This window comes from Homalodisca vitripennis, chromosome 6 (genome assembly GCF_021130785.1).
Source record: "Homalodisca vitripennis isolate AUS2020 chromosome 6, UT_GWSS_2.1, whole genome shotgun sequence".
In the NCBI taxonomy this organism is placed as follows: domain Eukaryota; kingdom Metazoa; phylum Arthropoda; class Insecta; order Hemiptera; family Cicadellidae; genus Homalodisca; species Homalodisca vitripennis.
In genome coordinates this window covers 15995563-16016874 of record NC_060212.1, presented here as the reverse complement: position 1 = coordinate 16016874, position 21312 = coordinate 15995563, and the positions used below count along the sequence as shown (strand labels likewise).

Below are 21312 nucleotides of genomic sequence, written 5' to 3'. Positions count from 1 at the left end.
AATCTTGTATCTGTAGACTTCAAATTTTGCAGTAATCTTCATTTTTATATTGATAAGAACGATTTCTATGTTGATGCGTATCCAGCCATGGAATTTGGCTGAGTGTCACTGAAGGCTATCACCCATAATTTATCTTTTGTCAACCAGAGAAAGATAGCTTCTCTGTATGATGTCCGTCTTTATATCTATCCGTAGGACACCTTGAGAATGTAATGAACTGTACGTGTGAAATTTTGCATGAAACCTCAGAGAAGCCTATTACGTGACACGTGGTGTAGCATGTTCCACCTTGTCTTACATGAGCTTCATGTCTTTGTCTCTAAAAGTAGGGCCAAAGAATGTAGCCTGGTATCTACGAAATAGCGAGTGAGAGCGCCTTGCAGAATGTGAGAGCCCTTGCGAATCTAGTCCATTGAAATAATCCCCATGTTAGGACCTGGAGTGTAAGAAGCGCCCAAGGTGAAGGTGAGGCGGTTGCTAGCACGAGGCGTCCATCAGCTGGGCTGAGACAGCCGCAGGGCGTCGCGGCGTCACTTGAGATGGTGCCAAGACGGCGGTGTCTCTCTCACCTGCCAATGAACCCACCACCCTATTTATACACATTACTGTACCGTTTATTTCCAGCTCAACATACTCGCTTAGGCATATGTCAAATTCTTCGTCATTTGCCATCTGGTAGAATCCAAAATCTTTGAAGGTCCAAAAACTCCCGATGATCCGGTAATCGCACAGTCTGTGCTGTTTCGAAGCAGTGAAACACGTTATCGCATGAAATTTACTCAATCACGAACTAGTTTTACGTTTAAGTATATCTCAAATTCTGCATTTGCCACTTGGTGGAATCCAAAATCTCTGAAGGTCCAAAACTACCCATGATACGGTAATCGCACAGTCTGTGCTGTTTCGAAGCTGTAAAACACGTTATTGCATAACATGTACTCATTCACGAACTAGTTTTACGTTTAAGTATATCTTAAATTCTGTATTTGCCACTTGGTGGAATCCAAAATCTCTGAAGGTCCAAAACTCCCCATGATACGGTAATCGCACAGTCTGTGCTGTTTCGAAGCTGTAAAACACGTTATTGCATAACATGTACTCATTCACGAACTAGTTTTACGTTTAAGTATATCTTAAATTCTGCATTTGCCACTTGGTGGAATCCAAAATCTCTGAAGAGTCAAACACTCCCGATGATCCAGTAATCGTGCAGTCTGTGCTGTTTCGAAGTAGAGAGACTTTATATTATGTATTAAACGTAGAATTAGTATTAATTTCTTGGCGAATGTAGACTACCTCGTAAATGCTACTTTAGATTTTAAACACCCCTTTTGTACTTTTCGAGTTATGAACACCTAAAAAAAGAAAATTTGGCACTTCACCTTTATGTGTGGGTCTGAGAAGAATATTCCAAGGCCTTCAGATAAAGTCAGATCCAAGATTCATTTGTGGATATTTCTGAAACCAGATTCTAAAAATATATCTTTAAATTATTTTTATCAAATCTGCCTTATTTGCAACAAAGGAGATTAGTCCAGAACGGATAATGCAATCACGAAGGATACCTGCGAACTTCCTACCAAACAGCCATATGGAGTTCTGCATGACATGCATTTCATGGCGGACATAGATTTCAATTTCATGTGATAACGATGTGTTTCTTGTGTGTGGGTCTCTACCACACGCATTAAGGATTAGTTCTATATGAAGCGGAACTTTAAATTTAATTGGTAAAAATATCAATAATACATCATACTTCTTTTATATTAAACTAAATTTGAACACTGGGCTTGTTCCGTTCTGGCAGTTTAATGGCCAACATCTCAGTTTATCAACCCTAAGACTCGGGTTCAAATCCCTGTTTGAGCTCTGTATTTTTGCAAGCTCAGAAATAATCATCTGAGTCTGCCTGACGTAATGTGGTAAACAGATCGGGGCTGCAATTTCAAATTTATCACACACCAAAATACTGGGACTGCACTACTACTACTACTTGGCTGAGCGTTAGCGAAGCCTATCACTCGAGGGGCTGGAAAACGTCATTTATGTCTGTACGTCTGTCCGCACGATTTCTATATAAGTTACATCGATTTCCACGATAGCTTATGTTCCTTCATGGGATTTGGCTGAGCTTTAGCCAATACTTTTACAGTCTTATTGGGTAACCACGATGGCAGTGGGATATCTAGAATTACCTAAATAAATTTGTAAACGCATTGTGACAAATACGTGGCATAGTAACCCATAGATCATAAAGAAATGAGAACAAACTTTAAATTTTGCATACAAACTTAGCTAAGACTGGCCCTAGTCATGGTGTGACACTTCTACTCAGTGGCGGTTTTTCCATTTGAGCACATGAGCACGTGAGCCCCCTAGGGTAAAAATATAATTAAAATACTTTCTTATTGAATCCACAACATAAATAACATTCAGTTAATACGGAGTAAACGAATTATTAACAACAATGACGCGTTAAACTCGAAGCGAATCGAGCAGAGACGCGCGGACAGTGCATGTGCAGTGAGCTGCCTGGCATCTAAGCGGGGATAGGCGAGGGGCATGCGGGGGAAGCGGTGGGAGGAGGGTCTCATATAACAGCGTGGGTGCACGAGCCAGTAGTGCGACGGCTAGTTCGCAGCTGATGTATACATAATTTCATTTCGTTGCGTCTCTGCTGTGTGAATGTCGTCGTAATGACCGCTGTTTTGTGAATATTGTGTCTCTTTTGTGTTGTTTTTTGTTACAGAGATTTGTATGTGAGTGTTTTGTAATATTTTATTATTCATTTGATTAATATGGCAGTGACAGTAACTGAACTTAAAGAGAACTTAGGTTTTCTAACTTTATCTCTCGAAAGAAAGGTTGAAATTAAAGTAAGTGGAAAACCGACCCCCCAACTTAACATTGTTCACATAACCAAAGGTAAGAATAGAGACTTTAAGAGGGAATTCAATCAAAACGTATATAACCAGAACCCCGTGGATTTGTGGATGTGAACAAAGCAAATAGATTTTATTGCTTCCCCTGTTTACTTTTTTCGAAGCAAACTGGTGAATCTAACTGGGTAAAATATGGGGTTGCTGATCTTTCCCATTTGCAATCAAAAATCAGAAAACATGAATGTTCTCAGTCACACATAAACTCAGTTTTGGAATTTAATATTTTGGGCAAGTTAGACATTCGACAGCAGCTAGACTGTGCTTACAGGGAAAATATTAAAAAGCACAACAAACAGGTTACTAAAAATCGTTATGTGCTTTCCAAACTAATTGATTGTATTAATTTTTGTGGGGCGTTTGAGTTAGCACTCAGAGGCCATCGTGAGCAAGATGATTCTTCAAATCCTGGCGTGTTTAGGGGACTAGTAAATTTCTCAGCAGAATTTGATGCTTCATTGAAAGAACATCTGGACAATGCAACAGTGTTTTTAAAGGTACATCTAAAAGTAATCCAAAAACGAATTGCTTGATTGCAATGCTTGCCGTTTGCCAGGACAACATAAAACAAGAGATAAAAAACTACTAGGTTTTTATCGTTGATCGCTGATGAAACTACTGACATTTCATCAACATTTCAATTAGTCATAGTTTTCCGCTATGTCTTGCCTGATGGCCAACCTGTAGAACGATTTTGGCAGTTTGGTTCAACCCACTGGTCACGATGCTGACTCAATAGCTAGATGTATTAAAAAGTGCAATACAAAGTGTTTGTAGACGATCCAAGCAAACTTATATCACAAAGCTATGATGGCGCTAGTGTTAATGAGTGGACATCATGCAGGGGTACAGACTCTTGTTAAGCAAATGTATCCCCACGCATTTTTATGTTCATTGCTATGCACACCAACTGAAATTTGGTAGTTGGACAGGCTACAAGCCAAAACCAACAAGTGAGAATTTTTTTTTCAAATTTGAGTGATTTGACCAACTTCTTTAGCAATTCTCCACAAAGAGTTGCAGTTTTAGACACAATAGTTGGCAGAAGAATCCCTCGTGCTTCCGCAACTAGATGGAACTTCAAGGAGCCGTACAGTCAACACTGTGTATGAATACAGAGAAGATTTTAATTGCTTGCATGGAGGAAAATAGAGGCCTCATCACATCAAGCAATCACTATCACCAAAGCAGGGGCAATCAGACGTATGTTAGAGGATCCCAACTTTATATTTTGGCTCGCAGTGTTCCATAAAATCATGCCCCATGTTGACATTTTGGTATAATCAACTACAGCTTACATACACCGATGCGTGGCGAACAAAGAAAAATGTCGAAACATTTATTGAATGCGTCGAAAAAGAAAGGCAAAACATGGATAGTGTCAAAATTGATGTTGATCAACTACCTATGTCCTGTGAAAAGAGCCCGACGTGATGAAAATATTCATGTGACGAGGACAATTGCCGCAAAAGAGGTGTGTGATGTTATTTCCAATCAAATAAAAAGAGAGATACTCTTTTTTGACACACCATTCAGCGGTTTCTCTGTTTGATTCAAAAAAGTTCACGCACTATGAGAAAACGTTTCCCATTCAACTTTTGGAAGAAACAGTGCAGGTGTATTCATTTTTAGACAAAGAACGATTGAAAACAGAACTTTCAGTGATCTACAAACGAAAAGATTTTCAAGTCATGAACGGGACTGTGCCGTTGTTACAGTTCGTTATTGAGAATGGCTTACAGACTTCATTTTCAGAAACTCACAAACTTTTGACCATTGTTTTCTACCATCCCTATGACTACTGCGGAAGCGGAACGGTGCTTTTCGACCTTAAAACGCATCAAGACATTTTTGAGAAGTACCATGGGGCAAGAAAGACTAACAGCATTGGCTATGTTGTCTGTGGAAAAGGGTATGATCAGGAGTATACCTAACTTTAATGAGCGTGTAATCGATGTTTTTTGCTAGGCAAAAAGAAAGAAGGATGGACTTCAACTTTAAAAACTGTACATGAACTAATCATCTTACAAAGAGTGTTTTTGGAGAAAAACTGTGTATAAAATGCTGAACTATGATTTCATGAAACATTTAGTTAATTTTCAATTAGCCTATTTAAACCTATTTTCAAAGTTACTTATAAACCTTACATTTTTCTTTGTATCAAGAAAAATAAGATTGTATTCACATTATCTTTCTTTTATTTCCATGTTCATAAACATTTTGTTAGCCAATAAATCAGTTATATTTGCTAATTACTTTCTGGGCAATAAGCAATTATAAAAATGCAAGTAGTCAAATATCGTTGCAAATTTTAAGGGTTTCTTTTTACGAATTATTCATTCCACAGCACGAAATAACTCACAGTCTTAGTAACACCTTTTGGGGGGGGGGTGGGGGGGGGGGGGGGTGGGGGGGGGGGGGGGTGGGGGGGGGGGGGGGTGGGGGGGGGGGGGGGTGGGGGGGGGGGGGGGTGGGGGGGGAAAATGCCCTTTGCTAAAGATGGTGGACTACTGTCTAGACCGTCCTGTTGATTACTTTCATGTAAGAACATAAAATTATCTAATACGATGATTGTATAGCATAATGAATCAAAATAGTCCATGAATTTGAATTTTTACCGCATATTTAGGTACACAATGAGGATCTTTTGTAGAACACCAAACGTGTTAACTACATATGAGTATCTCGATCAATTAGATGATAGTTGCATAGCAGATAAGTAATAATATAATTCAAATTTACTTACATGCAATTTTATTAACTTGTAATTCCGCTGGACGGCACAGAAAGCATCCGTCCCCCTCCATGGCCATGCTGTTGATGAGGACAAAATGGTTTCCTGCGATGCTCAAGAGTCGAACTGAGGGTGCATTGAAGGCCTGAGTGAACCTTTCTTGGAGGTAAGGGCTGATACTGAACATTCAAAATTTTTTTATCACTGACAAAGCTCACTAAATTATTTACCTGTATTGTGTTAATATCAACATTTGTAACATGCATAAATACTACACACAACTTTATAACATCCATGACCAAAATGTAATCTTTCGAACACAATTCATCTTAGCTTTCATTTTTATTGCACTCTTTCATTTAATAAAAAATATTTTTCTACTAGGACAAACTTTGATTTTGATGAAAATTCCTTTAAACTGGATTCTTTATTTATGTAATTCGGTAGTTTATAGTATAATATTGTTCCTGTGTATATGTTTTGTTTTTGTACTTGTTTTTCTGTGAGTTTTGATTTTTATGTTATTTGTTAGTAAGTCCAGTGGCGGCTCCTGATAAGTGGTCACGGGGGTGCACACAAGAAAATAACAGTAGGATTAGATAATTAACTTACGTCGCCAACATAGTTATCGTCTCAATATAATAGTAAACAAAATATTTCAGTCCTTTTAGGCTCTTTATAGCACCAAATTGATTTGTTTGTAAAAGGTGTACAAGACTGTGAGTTATTTCGTGCTGTGGAATGAATAATTCGTAAAAAGAAACCCCTTAAAATTTGCAACGATATTTGACTACTTGCATTTTAATAATTGCTTATAGCCCAGAAAGTAATTAGCAAATATAACTGATTTATTGGCTAACAAAATGTTTTATGAACATGGAAATAAAAGAAAGATAATGTGAATACAATCTTATTTTTCTTGATACAAAGAAAAATGTAAGGTTATAAGTAACTTTGAAAATAGGTTAAATAGGCTAATTGAAAATTAACTAAATGTTTCATGAAATCAAACTTTAGCATTTTATACACAGTTTTTCTCCAAAAACACTCTTTGTAAGATGATTAGTTCATGTACAGTTTTTAAAGTTGAAGTCCATCCTTCTTTCTTTTTGCCTAGCAAAAACATCGATTACACGCTCATTAAAGTTAGGTATACTCCTGATCATACCCTTTTCCACAGACAACATAGCCAATGCTGTTAGTCTTTCTTGCCCCATGGTACTTCTCAAAAATGTCTTGATGCGTTTTAAGGTCGAAAAGCACCGTTCCGCTTCCGCAGTAGTCATAGGGATGGTAGAAACAATGGTCAAAAGTTTGTGAGTTTCTGAAAATGAAGTCTGTAAGCCATTCTCAATAACGAACTGTAACAACGGCACAGTCCCGTTCATGACTTGAAAATTCTTTTCGTTTGTAGATCACTGAAAGTTCTGTTTTCAATCGTTCTTTGTCTAAAAATGAATACACCTGCACTGTTTCTTCCAAAAGTTGAATGGGAAACGTTTTCTCATAGTGCGTGAACTTTTTTGAATCAAACAGAGAAACCGCTGAATGGTGTGTCAAAAAAGAGTATCTCTCTTTTATTTGATTGGAAATAACATCACACACCTCTTTTGCGGCAATTGTCCTCGTCACATGAATATTTTCATCACGTCGGGCTCTTTTCACAGGCATAGGTAGTTGATCAACATCAATTTTGACACTATCCATGTTTTGCCTTTCTTTTTCGACGCATTCAATAAATGTTTCGACATTTTTCTTTGTTCGCACAGCATCGGTGTATGTAAGCTGTAGTTGATTATACAAAATGTCAACATGGGGCATGATTTTTATGGAACACTGCGAGCCAAAATATAAAGTTGGGATCCTCTAACATACGTCTGATTGCCCCTGCTTTGGTTAATAGTGATTGCTTGATGTGATGAGGCCTCTATTTCCTCCATGCAAGCAATTAAATCTTCTCTGTATTCATACACAGTGTTGACTGTACGGCTCTTGAAGTTCCATCTAGTTGCGGAAGCACGAGGGATTCTTCTGCCAACTATTGTGTCTAAAACTGCAACTCTTTGTGGAGAATTGCTAAAGAAGTTGGTCAAATCACTCAAATTTGAAAAAAAAATTCTCACTTGTTGGTTTTGGCTTGTAGCCTGTCCAACTACCAAATTCAGTTGGTGTGCATAGCAATGAACATAAAATGCGTGGGGATACATTTGCTTAACAAGAGTCTGTAACCCCTGCATGATGTCCACTCATTACACTAGCGCCATCATAGCTTTGTGATATAAGTTTGCTTGGATCGTCTACAACACTTTGTATTGCACTTTTAATACATCTAGCTATTGAGTCAGCATCGTGACCAGTGGGTTGAACAAACTGCCAAAATCGTTCTACAGGTTGGCCATCAGGCAAGACATAGCGGAAAACTATGACTAATTGAAATGTTGATGAAATGTCAGTAGTTTCATCAGCGATCAACGATAAAAACCTAGTAGTTTTTATCTCTTGTTTTATGTTGTCCTGGCAAACGGCAAGCATGCAATCAAGCAATTCGTTTTGGATACTTTTAGATGTACCTTTAAACACTGTTGCATTGTCCAGATGTTCTTTCAATGAAGCATCAAATTCTGCTGAGAAATTTACTAGTCCCCTAAAAACGCCAGGATTTGAAGAATCATCTTGCTCACGATGGCCTCTGAGTGCTAACTCAAACGCCCCACAAAAATTAATACAATCAATTAGTTTGGAAAGCACATAACGATTTTTAGTCACCTGTTTGTTGTGCTTTTTAATATTTTCCCTGTAAGCACAGTCTAGCTGCTGTCGAATGTCTAACTTGCCCAAAATATTAAATTCCAAAACTGAGTTTAAGTGTGACTGAGAACATTCATGTTTTTCTGATTTTTGATTGCAAATGGGAAAGATCAGCAACCCCATATTTTACCCAGTTAGATTCACCAGTTTGCTTCGAAAAAAGTAAACAGGGGAAGCAATAAAATCTATTGCTTTGTTCACATCCACAAATCCACGGGGTTCTGGTATATACGTTTTGATTGAATTCCCTCTTAAAGTCTCTATTCTTACCTTTGGTTATGTGAACAATGTTAAGTTGGGGGGTCGGTTTTCCACTTACTTTAATTTCAACCTTTCTTTCGAGAGATAAGTTAGAAAACCTAAGTTCTTTAAGTTCAGTTACTGTCACTGCCATATTAATCAAATGAATAATAAAATATTACAAAACACTCACATACAAATCTCTGTAACAAAAAACAACACAAAAGAGACACAATATTCACAAACAGCGGTCATTACGACATTCACACAGCAGAGACGCAACGAAATAAGGTTATGTATACATCAGCTGCGACTAGCCGTCGCACTACTGGCTCGTGCACCCACGCTGTTATATGAGACCCTCCTCCCGCCGCTTCCCCCCGCATGCCCCTCGCCTATCCCCGCTTAGATGCCAGGGCAGCTCACTGCACATGCACTGTCCGCGCGTCTCTGCTCGATTCGCTTCGAGTTTAACGCGTCATTGTTGTTAATAATTCGTTTACTCCGTATTAACTGAATGTTATTTATGTTGTGGATTCAATAAGAAAGTATTTTAATTATATTTTTTACTCTAGGGGGCTCACGTGCTCATGTGCTCAAATGGAAAAACCGCCACTGTAGTAGTCATACATTTATTTAATTACTGACAAGAAAGCAGTGTTACATACACTGCTGAGTGTTTGATGTGGTTCAAAATTTTACTATGGCAATGCTGGGTTTTTATAATACTGGGTGTGAATACACAAAACAACACCAAGAATGACTTATGAACATAGTCATTATCTTTAAGTGGCAATTTACCTACAGGTTTGGTTTGAAAATAAAGATTTCTGGCTTTTTAATACTTCCCAAAGTTGTAAAATTAAAAAACTTATTTATCATTTTTATAGCATTAAAATGTTTACTTCATATATTACTCAAGCAAATTACATGGTTTCTTTTTAAAAGAAATATATAATGGACTGATTGAAATCCTTCAATCGTATTTCCTAGGTTTACATGCCCAGTGCCACGACTATCTTTTTTAATTACTAGGTTTTCTAGTTCACACCTCGTAAAAACATTACCGACACAATTATTATCGTAAAATATTGTACGACTCCCTGTGGAAAGCCATCTTCGGTCAAGAGATTTTAAACTAAAAACTGGACAAGCCAGCGATGCAAATCCACTTATAAAGGAGAGAGAAGGGAATTATAATTAATTTGTGATTGGAGGTGTGAACCGGAAAACTTACAAGATACTTAACCTTTAATAAATAAATAACTTGTGACTTCAGAAAACTTACCCATAATGGAATCCTATGTCATGATTGCCTACGACTACAAATATCTGTGTCCCAGTTGGAACCCTGAAAAGGCTGTGGAATCGTTGAACGTAAGCGTTGAACTCTGCATCGCTGCAAGATAATCCTTCATCGAACACATCACCTGCGGCACAATATGTTATTGGTAATGTTTCTGAGCACTCCATATCCTACACACAATCAAGGAATGAGTACAAATGGTAAAACATTTAATATTAGCTTTTTATAAATGTCTGCCCCGCCGCTACATAACCTTCATGTAATGACTAAATTAACCACACCAAACAGCAATATATTTTATTTTTTAAGTTAACTGTATATTAAGTTGAATGCTAGCCCTACAGATAGATGTGATAGTAGTGCAAAGGGCATAAAATTGTGTTACTTCCAAAAATTAATTATATTCTGTCACCAGCTGCCAAAGCTAATTAATTAAGGTGGGTTGATGAATGACTTCATTGTTCCCAACTCACATATCACATTAGTTACCAGCTTATATGTGACAGAAGTAATCAAATTCGTAAAACAAATTTCTGCTCAATCTCCAACAGCCGACATGACTGTAATACACATAACAAAATCATCACTGACAAACACAATTCGACATTTTATGAAATGAAAACTGATTATATTGGGAAAAGATTAAAAAAATATTTACCTGAGGAAATGAAAAAAGAAACTAATTATAACAAATTTTAAACAAAAATTAAGGAGTATCTTACAAACACAGCACTTTACTCTGTTAATGAATTGGTATATGAGGCCAGAAAATAATTGAGACAATAGTTTGAATGCAATCAAAGTGTGTCTGTGTAGTATGTGTGCTTTGAACAAATTTTTATGCAAGATATACAATTTTTTTAATGAACTTACCAAGCACAAAAACGATGTCAGGCCTATGAAGTGTGATAGCAGTTTGGAACGCCCTGTGCATTTGCCACTCCCTGAAAAAATATATTGAAAGTGTGAAATGTAAGGTATGTAAAAATCTGCTTCATTCCACTATTGGAAAACATATGTTTATAAAGTATCCAAGTTTTAAAAGTTCAAGTCTGAAACAAACACAAAGATTTGATGTGACGAGAGCAATTTCACTGTCACTCTAGAACTAGTCGTTGCTCTGATGACCATATGCATAATTTGTAAAAAAAATATATACACATTAATTTTTTATTGTAAGATTATATCCTTCAACTACTTCATCGTACACAAATTCCTTTTCTCTTCTAGTCCCTTGTCAACTTAATAATCGGCTGTAGAGAAACTCCTCCTAAGAACAAAGTTTAACTTTAAACACTTATGTCCTTATTTTTGGTCCTAGGAAGTTATGGAATACGCCTTGTTTTGAGAGTAAAATAAATATGCATACAAATGTTTTAACACTTTTTAAAGTACGGTATACACTTTTTTTTAGTATTTATGTTAAAATATACTAAAGTTTGAGATTTTTCTCTAAGCAACCAATAAAAATATTTTTCAACAAACAAAAAAACATCTGGATGCTTATAAATCATGCAAAATTTGACACCACCTCCTATAATTCTATAACATAAATAGAAGCTATTTAAAATTTTAAATTGTTCTTACGAGTTGAAATCAAAATGGCCACCAGTACAGTTATCTCTTCAGTCAACATTTTGAACCCCCAAATTTTTATGTCCATCATAAAAATGTAGTCCTCTCTTCACTCTTAGTGATCCAATTTCTTATTTTTCTCTAAAAAAATAAAAATAAAAAGACTCCAAATGGTGTGAGGTATAATCCCTACTTGCATTTACTAATGAAAATTAATATGAATACGATTTTTAACCAAAGGAAATTTAGCGTCAAAGGTATATTTTTGCTCTTACCTCCTCAGCTTGTCAAACCAGTGGCCTCTCCGGGAACCGAGCAAATGAGTATCTGCGAGCAGCATGACCTTGACTTCACCTCCATCACCCACAGCAATGTTCGGTTCCTCATTGATAGTGTCCAAGGAAGGCCAGTGGCACTATAACAACAAAAAGTCAACCTAGTTTACTGCCTTCCAGGCTGAATGATGAATTTGCGTTCACCGAGGATAACAGCGACTGACAGCTGTAAACGTCAGTCTGGTCATAGAGAGTATCGAAGCACTGGATTTTGTAGCAAACCATTACAAGGCCCTTTAAAAAACTAGGCTCTCTTCATTATTAATACAACCGAATGCTGATTACTGTTGAGAAGTGTAGTATCATCTGCATATAATTTTGTGTAAGCAACATTAGAAGCCAAATCATTGACAGTAATTATACAAAAATAGAGGGCCAAGGACAGATCCTTGTGGAACCCCACTTTCTATCTTTTTTAAACTTGATCTGTCACTTCCCTGGACAACCATTTTCTCTCTATTAGTCAAATATGACTGCAGCACCCTCGATCATAAATGCACCCCGCACTTTTTGCAAAAATAAGAAAAATATCGAGATAGTATCTTACCTCAATTTATATCAAGTAAGTGGTTGTAAATGTCAAATTAAAAGAAATTTAATTACTGAAACTAGTGGAAATGGGAACACAGAAATAATTGAGCAAGCGACCTGACTGCTGCAGAAATGGTGTTGTAACTACGCTACTACTGACAGCTATGAAAGTTTATCGGTAATCTAAAACTGGCTCATCATTATCTGCATACATCTGATGGTAACCTTAACTAGTGCTACTTGGCCGTGTAACAATGCAGACACCCAACAAAACTTATATTGTCGTTTCCCCCAGTAAAATTCATGCACCTTTATTAACAAGTACTTTCATATATCTGCTTAACCGTTGGTTTAAGGTGGTGTAAACCATAAAATAGGCTGTGAAGAGTTTACCATTAAGTACTTTTAACCTTTTCACTACCCTTCCGTTCCAACTGAAATTAGTATGAGGATGACAATTTATGATTTCTCCTCAAGAGAATTACCTCTATCAATTTCATGAAAAAACTATGTTGTGCACAAATACTTGTCTAGTAATTCTGATCAATTATTGTGGCAACTCAACTGAACTTTCAAGAAAATTAAATGTATGAATTCCAGAGTTGATGTTGCTGAATAAAAACGAGGTTCATCATTCAGTGTTGCGACGTTTATGTTGTCCAACCGGAAGAGGGGTTGAGGTTCTTATACGATCTGAGCTTAATTTTTAAATAAGTCCCTCTCTCAAGGAATAGTTTTCTGTTTTTACCAAGAGTTTCGTGTGATGCAAAAGCCAGCACTAATAGCCAAAGGAATTTGTAATCTGTAGCCTATTTTACCATGGTCAGATCATATTGAATGATTTGACATGAGAAAGTACCAATTACAAATACCCATACTGGCAGAAAAAGAAAAATATCACACAGGACAGTAAATAAATTCAAGCTCATACCACAAGAACACTCCAATCTGCATGAGTATTGCATCAATTCATTATTTAATGTAAGGATAAATTTATACTTTTATATATTTATAATTCATATGACAGACTAGCCTTCAGGTGGAGGACTGATATGACTGTATCCCATATGCCAGTGGTCGTGAAGGGATTCTGAACCTTCTTATTGCTCGGCAACATCAACGATGGCTTTCTGACACTTAATTTTATATTTTTATTTTATAACCACTGCCTTGGATTGTTATACTAAAATGTAAAAGACATGTAAGTTAACTCAATAAATACTCAGAACTACCAGCTAGCCTAAATTTTCTTGAGAAAGTACACATCCAAAAAATGAAATAACTGTTCTTTATCACAAACTGGGGCTCTATTGATCTTGTGATGTAACAGAATCACATTTATTTATTTAATACAAAAGGTTTGGAGACAGCAACAATTTAAACAAATTAATGTTAGTGTAAAAAATAGGGTAGGGTACGATAAGCGGACCCGGTTTTTTATATTGAAGAATGTAGTCATTCATACCTAATATTCGCATCTCAAATCCTAGACTATCAATCGATATAAAAGTATCTATAGTCCTCAATAACAATCATACCTATGTTTTAAATTAAAATATGAATTTAATATTTACAGTGATCAAACAAATTATTATAACAAAAATTAGGAAAACTGAAGACAATCATATTTGCTCCTCTCACAGTTACAGTTGTTTCTTTCCCACAAATTTCACATACGTTTTTCGGTACGAGTCCAACATGTTGAAGAACATGTCTTATCATCTTTCAAAGCATTGTCATGTAGTTTTCTAAAATTTACTGCCATTTTTAATAATCAAATGTTAGGCTAGTTATATAAAATTGAAATATTACATTACGAGTATTATTTGAAAGTGTTTACAGCTGTTGATATAGATTATTTAAGTTAATTGTTCAAAATAATTAATCAGTATTGATTGATTATATCGAGGTTATGATTAAGTAATATCGTCTGCAAATATCGATATAAAAAACTGGGGTATCAATTTACATTAACGTGACCATGGAAAGGTAGTTCATTTTTTTTCCTGAAAACTACAATTTTTCCTGAAAACAATATTGAAGAAAAAATTCGTCGGCAACGAAAATCAAAGGAGCTATGATTTTTTTTAAATCCTCTGAAAACTCAGTTTTTGACAGTTTCCTATAACTCCGCGTCTGCTCAAACTCAGTATAGCCAGATTTCAAAAACCGATTATCATACCAACAACGAGAAATTATCGTACTTTCATATAAAATAATAGTACCAAACACATTTAATGAAAAAGTATGTTATGTTCGTATAATAAATTATGTTATAATTAACTTTTGGTTTGTTACTTGTATAAATTTGTCAAAAATCTTTCATGGTACGATAATAACTACCCATCGTGTATCTTACCGGCGCATAAAATCAATGAAATTATCGTACCTTTACGATAATTATCGTACCTCTGGCAACACTATCCATATTTGACAGTTTGGTATTACTCCGCGCCTTCTCAAATAAAGAAGGGACGCCATTTTGAACTACTGTTGTTCCTCCGCGTCTATTCTTAACCTCCTAGTTCAGTAGTAGTAATGGCACACCTTTGTGGTTAATAGCACACCTTTGTGTTGGATGTTCGGTATCTCACGTGGAAGCAATTTGTAAAGACGAGTATGGAGTTTTACAATTTTATGTAAACCACAGGGCTTATACCCGGACTAGGCGTGGTAATAGAAAGTGTGGCAACGAACTCGTTGTAAACGAATTTACTGAAATGATGCTGACTAATACGTTAATCCTGTCAACAATGCCTGCCCGCTGCGCAGTGCTTGCTCTTTTACAAAAAAATTAACTCGAGCTTGCAAAAGTCGAATTCCAGATCACGTGATGCCCCTGCTCCTTAACGCAATAATGTCCGAAAGGCATCAATATAATACAATAATATACTTTCTCCCCAGTTCATATGCACCTGTGATAATAATACTTGGCTATAAATGCCCAACACATGAAAAAAAGTCCATTTTCCATGGTCACGCTAATGTAAATAAATACCAAAACTGGGTCCGCTTGTACCCTACCCTAAAAAATTTTAAATAATTTTGAACTACAACTTAAAATTAGGCTATAAAAGAAAAATGATCCAACAGATTGCAAAGGCAATGTAAAGTACTTTAATTAGTCTACACTACAAGTTTTAATATTAAATGACAAACATTAGGTACCTGGATTAAAACTACATAGTATATTAGATATTCACAGAAGAAAAATAAAAGGAACACTGGTAGCAAAAGTTTAAAAACAAACTTAGGTTTTGTAACCATTCTTGAAATTCATTATTGACTAACAGCTAGCGTATGGGTTATTGAAAGTCTATTTTGCCATTATCATAATTATTTATGATAGGCATTTATCTTAACTACGTTCACTAGATAAAAGCAAACGATAACTGATAAGCCTAATCCTACGTACTAATCAACTCTATTATCAAAATCCAACATAACCTAAAACGTAAACAACATATTAGAAGATATCTTTATGTCGAAATCCACCGAATCGAACACAAAAAGAAAGAATGCAACTATGATGACTATGACTGATGGATTATCACCAAATTGACCGAGCATAAATGATAAGATTATTTTGCTGGAATATCGTTACATGTAATTTTTTATTAAAAATTGCGATCTGTAATGAGAATTTTTCTATAAGTTGTATAGAATATTACATACTATATAAAATTGCAACTTAGGTTTTATTTTATATTTTTTTAATTATGAAGAAAATACACATAACACTTTTATTGTTATAAGTTGTGTTTTGTGGGGGCGAATATATTAAATGAGAATAATAAGAAGAGCTATGCAATTATACGGAATTAACATAGAATAATGAGAAGTAGTTAAAGTTGAACTTGTTTAACAGTACCGTATTTCGGAGGACTATAGATCACTCTACCATCAGTAATGTGAGTCCTAGTCCACACCAGGGAGAGTGTCCAAAGGGGTTGAAGATACGTAGCAGGGGTAGAGAGTACAGTTGGCGAAGTCTTCAGAAGCCATGTTGCTTATAACACTTGCACAATCACCGTTTGAAGGGGTTGAAAAAAGGGTTTGGAGAAGTAATTAAATATTCCCCATCCTGGCGTCCTTGAAGTTCTCCTGGACTTCAATAAAACACAAAGAGGTAATTGACGCAACTGGAAAACCAAGTTCTTAAAAACTAAAGAGAGTTCTACCGCAAGAACGAGCACATCTTCTAGTCAATGGGAACCTGGAAAACTTTCACCGCAGGTCTAGAAAGATCCATTGGCAGTTTGGAGGTCCACCACACGCACCATTACATCAGCTCCAGGATGGTCAACGGCCACGAGAGAGGTGGGCATGGTGAGTGAATTTACACTAAGTAGCCGACCTTTAGGTTGGGAGCTGAGGACGTCCACTTGGCGCGCTGATGCAGATACTCCATCTGCCACCGTTTCCAGATCCGCTGATGAAAGGCTTGGACAAGTTGCCAGTATCGGAGTCGGTTGTCGGGTACAGCTAGCACATCAGGATCCGGAACAGCAGAGAGTGGCTGGCCGATCAAATAATTACCTGGGGTGAGAGCAGTAATTACTGGCATCGTTGGAGAGTGGGGTCAGTGGTCTCGAATTGAGCATAGCTTCCACCTGTGTTACAAGGGTATAAAGTCCAAGAGAGTCATAACTCTGCGGAGATGGTGTTTTGCACCATTTACCGCACTTTCCCAAAGCCGACCTTGGTGAGGAGTGGGAGGAGCTTTTATTTCTATTGTGTTGAAATAAAAACACAAAGATTAACAGATTAACGCTAAATAAATTACGCAAATTAAATCAATTAATCTTTATAACTTAGTGAAATAGTGGATAGTTAAAATATACTACGACTAATAATTAAATATTCTTAAAGTTGGCTAATACTAATATTAAAATTCTTTTTATAACTAAATTTAACTAATTATTGTTAATTTAAAATATCAGCATGTTTGATTAATTATTAAATTAATTCGATTATATTGTAAATTAAATATCAAACATTTTATTTTAAAATCCTTTATTTCATATAGTACTACTATTATCGTTTGTCGTTTAATCCGATGCACTATTTTGCAGGCTGTAGTACATATGGCAGCAGTGTTGTTTCTCTATCTGTGTCAAGTGTACAGAGATGTTGATCTTATATTTTAATAATCTTACCTTTATAATGAGGTTTGTTACATATTTTTGTACAGTTTAAGTGATTTTGTGATGAAGGATTTAGTGATTTTTGGAAACCGAACTATTTGACTCATCAAACAACCACCAATTTACGTCTGACGTCATTTCTATGCGAGTGCATCCACCCATCTTTGACAATGGCCATAGTCTCTGTAATTACTTTTTGTTCGTATTTTTGAAACAGCACTGTAATGTGAAATCTTGATTATATATTTGTGTATGATTCAAAATTAACAATGATATAACAAGACATGATACCAATAAAAGAAACATATTCAATTGAAACTGTTAGTTATAACAGCTCAGGTATTGGCCTCTTAGCAATAGGCCTTGATTAAAAAGATAATGGGCCAAAGAATAAGTGATTTAAAAGGCATATTTGGAGCTATGGAGGTAAAAGAATTCAGTGAAGTTGTTGTTACTGGAAGTAATGCTAGTTGTTTCATAAATGGTGGAAGTGCATCCACCTCATCCGAAACTAACAATTTATCGCATGATAACAATGGAAACAACGAATCGGGATTTGGGCTTGATGATCATTTTGAAAATATTTATAGTAATAGTTCAGACAATCCAAGAAACATTGAAGATAATGGTAATTCTATGCTTTCTCAACTGAGACAGGGCAACTCGTCTAATTCACAACTGAGTACCGGTAATTTAGGTTTAAGTCAGAACTCTTCAGATTCTGGAAGTGTTTTATTTAATGTGTCACAAGAAAATCAATCTTGCTCTAGTGGGAACGAAATTAAATTTTGTACATCAAAATCTATGAGACAAAAAAGGTCACAGAAAGGTACTTGTTTTCCAAAAGATGTACCAGGAAATAATGGAAAAAAGAAAAGAAATCATTGGGTATTACGATTTAATTGTGCTAGGTTAAAGGGTGGTAATAGCAGTAATGCAGCTGGTTCAGAAAATGATATTGCAGAACCAAATGTCGGTTGTGATACTTGTGTTTGCACTGGATATAGAAGAACAGAAGATCATCACCTTGGTGCTGGTGTCGTATTTGGAACTGCTTCTCTTCAGCAAAGAAAGAATGAATCGGTCATCAATAGTGATTCCAGTAGTGGGGAAGAAGATAGAGATTGCATTTTACGAACTCAGCCAGTCATAGATCTGTCTAAATTTAATCCCGAGGATTATCCTATTGAAGATTGTGATGAACGAGCAAGATTAGAGAGGGCACGTGAAATAGCGGAAGGTGTCGAACCCCCTCCGGGTTTCCGCCCTGGTCCTCATATCCAGGTTGTGATTCCGCCTGAGCTTACAGTTGACAACATCACGGCTCTGTTCCAGTCAGCAGCACTATCGGCCCTTTCTCAATTGGATGTTACGCAGCGAGTTGTTCACACCCAAGTTGATTACATTCACTGCCTCGTACCTGATCTGCTACAGATAACTTCCTGCTCATTCTACTGGGGTAAAATGGACCGTTATGAAGCTGAGAGACTTCTCGAAGGAAGACCTGAAGGAACATTTTTACTACGGGACTCTGCTCAAGAAGAATATTTATTTTCTGTCAGTTTTCGTAAGTATGGACGCTCCTTACATGCTCGTATCGAACAATGGAACCATAGATTCAGTTTTGATTCACATGATCCCGGTGTGTTTGCGTCAACCACTGTTTGTGGCCTTATTGAACATTACAAAGATCCATCTTGTTGCATGTTTTTTGAACCGATGTTAACGATTCCTCTGCATCGTAATTTTCCTTTTCCTTTGCAACATTTATGCAGAGCAGTTATTTGCAGCAGAACAACGTACGACGGTGTGTCTCACCTCCGCTTACCAAAAAGTCTCAAGAGTTACTTAAAAGAGTACCATTACAAACAGAGGGTTAGAGTTAGACGATTTGATTCTGAACAATACTAAGTCAATGTTTTACATATGAATTTTAAATTTAGCAATCATGTTAAAAATTCATCCTGAATATTAAATGAACCATTCTGTGAAGTAAATGCAATCATGATTTAGTGTTTAAATTTTGATAGTTTTTATTACGATCCAAGCCAATTAAGATGTTAGTGTCATCAGATTTCATATCACATTTTACTAGCTGAATGATTAACTCAAGATTACTTTAAGTTATTTTAGGCTATGCCTACCATTGTTTTAAATTTTATTGTACTTTGATCTATTTACATTAGATTGTTGCTTGCTACTTCTAAATTAAAGCCTCCATTAGAAATTGGAGTTTAAATTTGTTTGGCTAACTTACTTTTTAGTGAATTTTATAGATTTGGTGTTTGGAAGACTCGATGTTTACATGTTAACAACAGCTTCCCTAATGTAATATTATGTTGTTTTATCCCGCTTTGTTGACTTAATTTCTTCAGTAATATACAATAATATAGGCCTAGTAAATTTATTATAAAGTTTCAGAGTACTGTAAGTTAATGCAAACTTGTTTAATATGGACCAGAATGAATTTTAACATTATTTTAGTACTGTATTTATAGGCTACTATATGAAAATATGTAAGTTAACTATAAAGTTGCAGGTGGAACAACATTTATCTTTTATACTGGACTATACAATTTTAACTATTACTTTGGTATTTAACTCTTTGAGGACTAACATTGAATGTTAGTTTTTGACGATACTGAATATCATTTAATCACTCATAAAAAATAATATTAGGAAAAGACCACTTCAAAAGTAGTGTTTTCCGGGAAGGATAATTCCTAACTTCACTAATATTTGCCTTAACTTTGTTTCTTTAATCAAAACATGAAGAAACAAACAATTAGGTAAATATGTTTAATTTATGGCCATAGTGGCAGTATGTCCCACATTATTAAACTATTGTAGTCGTTCTGAAATAAAAAATTTAATGTTTAAACTAGGTTGGAAATGACATAATAAATTTTTTGGAACATTAAAAATGGAAACCTGCTTTTCCAATGCGGAGCAATATTTCCTTGATCTCTACATCTACGCTGTGCATTATGTGATATTGTTATGGCCTTGAATTATCGTCAGGTTGGTCACTGCGTACCCTAGCGATCACATCATCCTTGGATATGTAAAATGATTTAACAGTGGTGAATTTAGTGAGTTTCGGCTTAAAAGCAGGACGATATTGTTAACACAACAATCGTAAAAGAATAAAAGTTCATATTTTACTCCAGCGTCTCCAGCAATTACTGCAAACTGGGAAACACAACTTGAAAAACAATAATGTAAATTCACCTGACCATAACTGATGTATAACTTTGTTATTTGTCATTTTCACTCCATAACATTTATATTGTTTTGTTCATGGGGATGATTACAGTAGGTTATTCATGTGAATTCTCTAAATACTACTAGTGTGGACAAAACCAAATACAATCAACGTTGCATTAGGTATTAGTCATTTCTGATCTTGACCATCGTGTCATCTTTGAATATGAAAAGTAGTGAATTGAGGGGGGGAGGGCTTTGGGTCAATAGAATGATGGTATCATTTATTACAACCTTCTGAAAATACAGGTTCATATCAGGTTGACACAAGTGCCTCTGGCCATGAGTGCAGACTGCGGCAGCACCTGTTGGTTGAAGATAAAAACTATTCCCTGAGATAATACCTATTACTAAAACATAAACATCCTAGAGCACCTAATCATGGATGTCTCCACTCGTTACTGAGAGCTGGAAAAAACAATTTGGCAGCTAA

At 35.9% G+C, this 21312-nt stretch overlaps 2 protein-coding genes across 2 annotated transcripts; one reads left to right on the top strand and one right to left on the bottom strand.

The window, feature by feature from the left end:
- Positions 1–477: 477 nt before the first annotated feature.
- LOC124365310 (metallophosphoesterase 1-like) lies at positions 478–16040 on the bottom strand. The gene is made up of 6 exons (XM_046821281.1): positions 15637–16040; positions 11878–12017; positions 10901–10971; positions 10010–10151; positions 5686–5852; positions 478–569 (listed from the first exon to the last, which is right to left on the bottom strand). The coding sequence occupies exons 1-6, from the start codon at positions 15733–15735 to the stop codon at positions 478–480; spliced, it is 711 nt and encodes a 236-aa protein (XP_046677237.1). The 5' UTR covers positions 15736–16040.
- Positions 16041–17555: 1515 nt separating this feature from the next.
- Positions 17556–19607, top strand: LOC124364148. The gene has a single exon (XM_046819391.1). It carries the CDS (start codon positions 17994–17996, stop codon positions 19524–19526), a length of 1533 nt encoding a protein of 510 aa, XP_046675347.1. The 5' UTR covers positions 17556–17993; the 3' UTR covers positions 19527–19607.
- Positions 19608–21312: the final 1705 nt, after the last annotated feature.

What these genes read in the sequence shown, in the direction of transcription:
- LOC124364148 (XM_046819391.1), top strand. Translation starts at nt 17,994, where the DNA reads ATGGGCCAAAGAATAAGTGATTTAAAAGGCATATTTGGAGCTATGGAG.
- LOC124365310 (XM_046821281.1), bottom strand. Translation starts at nt 15,735, where the DNA reads ATGGTTACAAAACCTAAGTTTGTTTTTAAACTTTTGCTACCAGTGTTC. An exon ending in TGACATCGTTTTTGTGCTTG is followed by an intron (nt 10,152 to 10,900) that starts GTAAGTTCATTA and finishes ATTGTGCCGCAG; the next exon opens with GTGATGTGTTCGATGAAGGA. An exon ending in GACATAGGATTCCATTATGG is followed by an intron (nt 5,853 to 10,009) that starts GTAAGTTTTCTG and finishes TTGAATGTTCAG; the next exon opens with TATCAGCCCTTACCTCCAAG.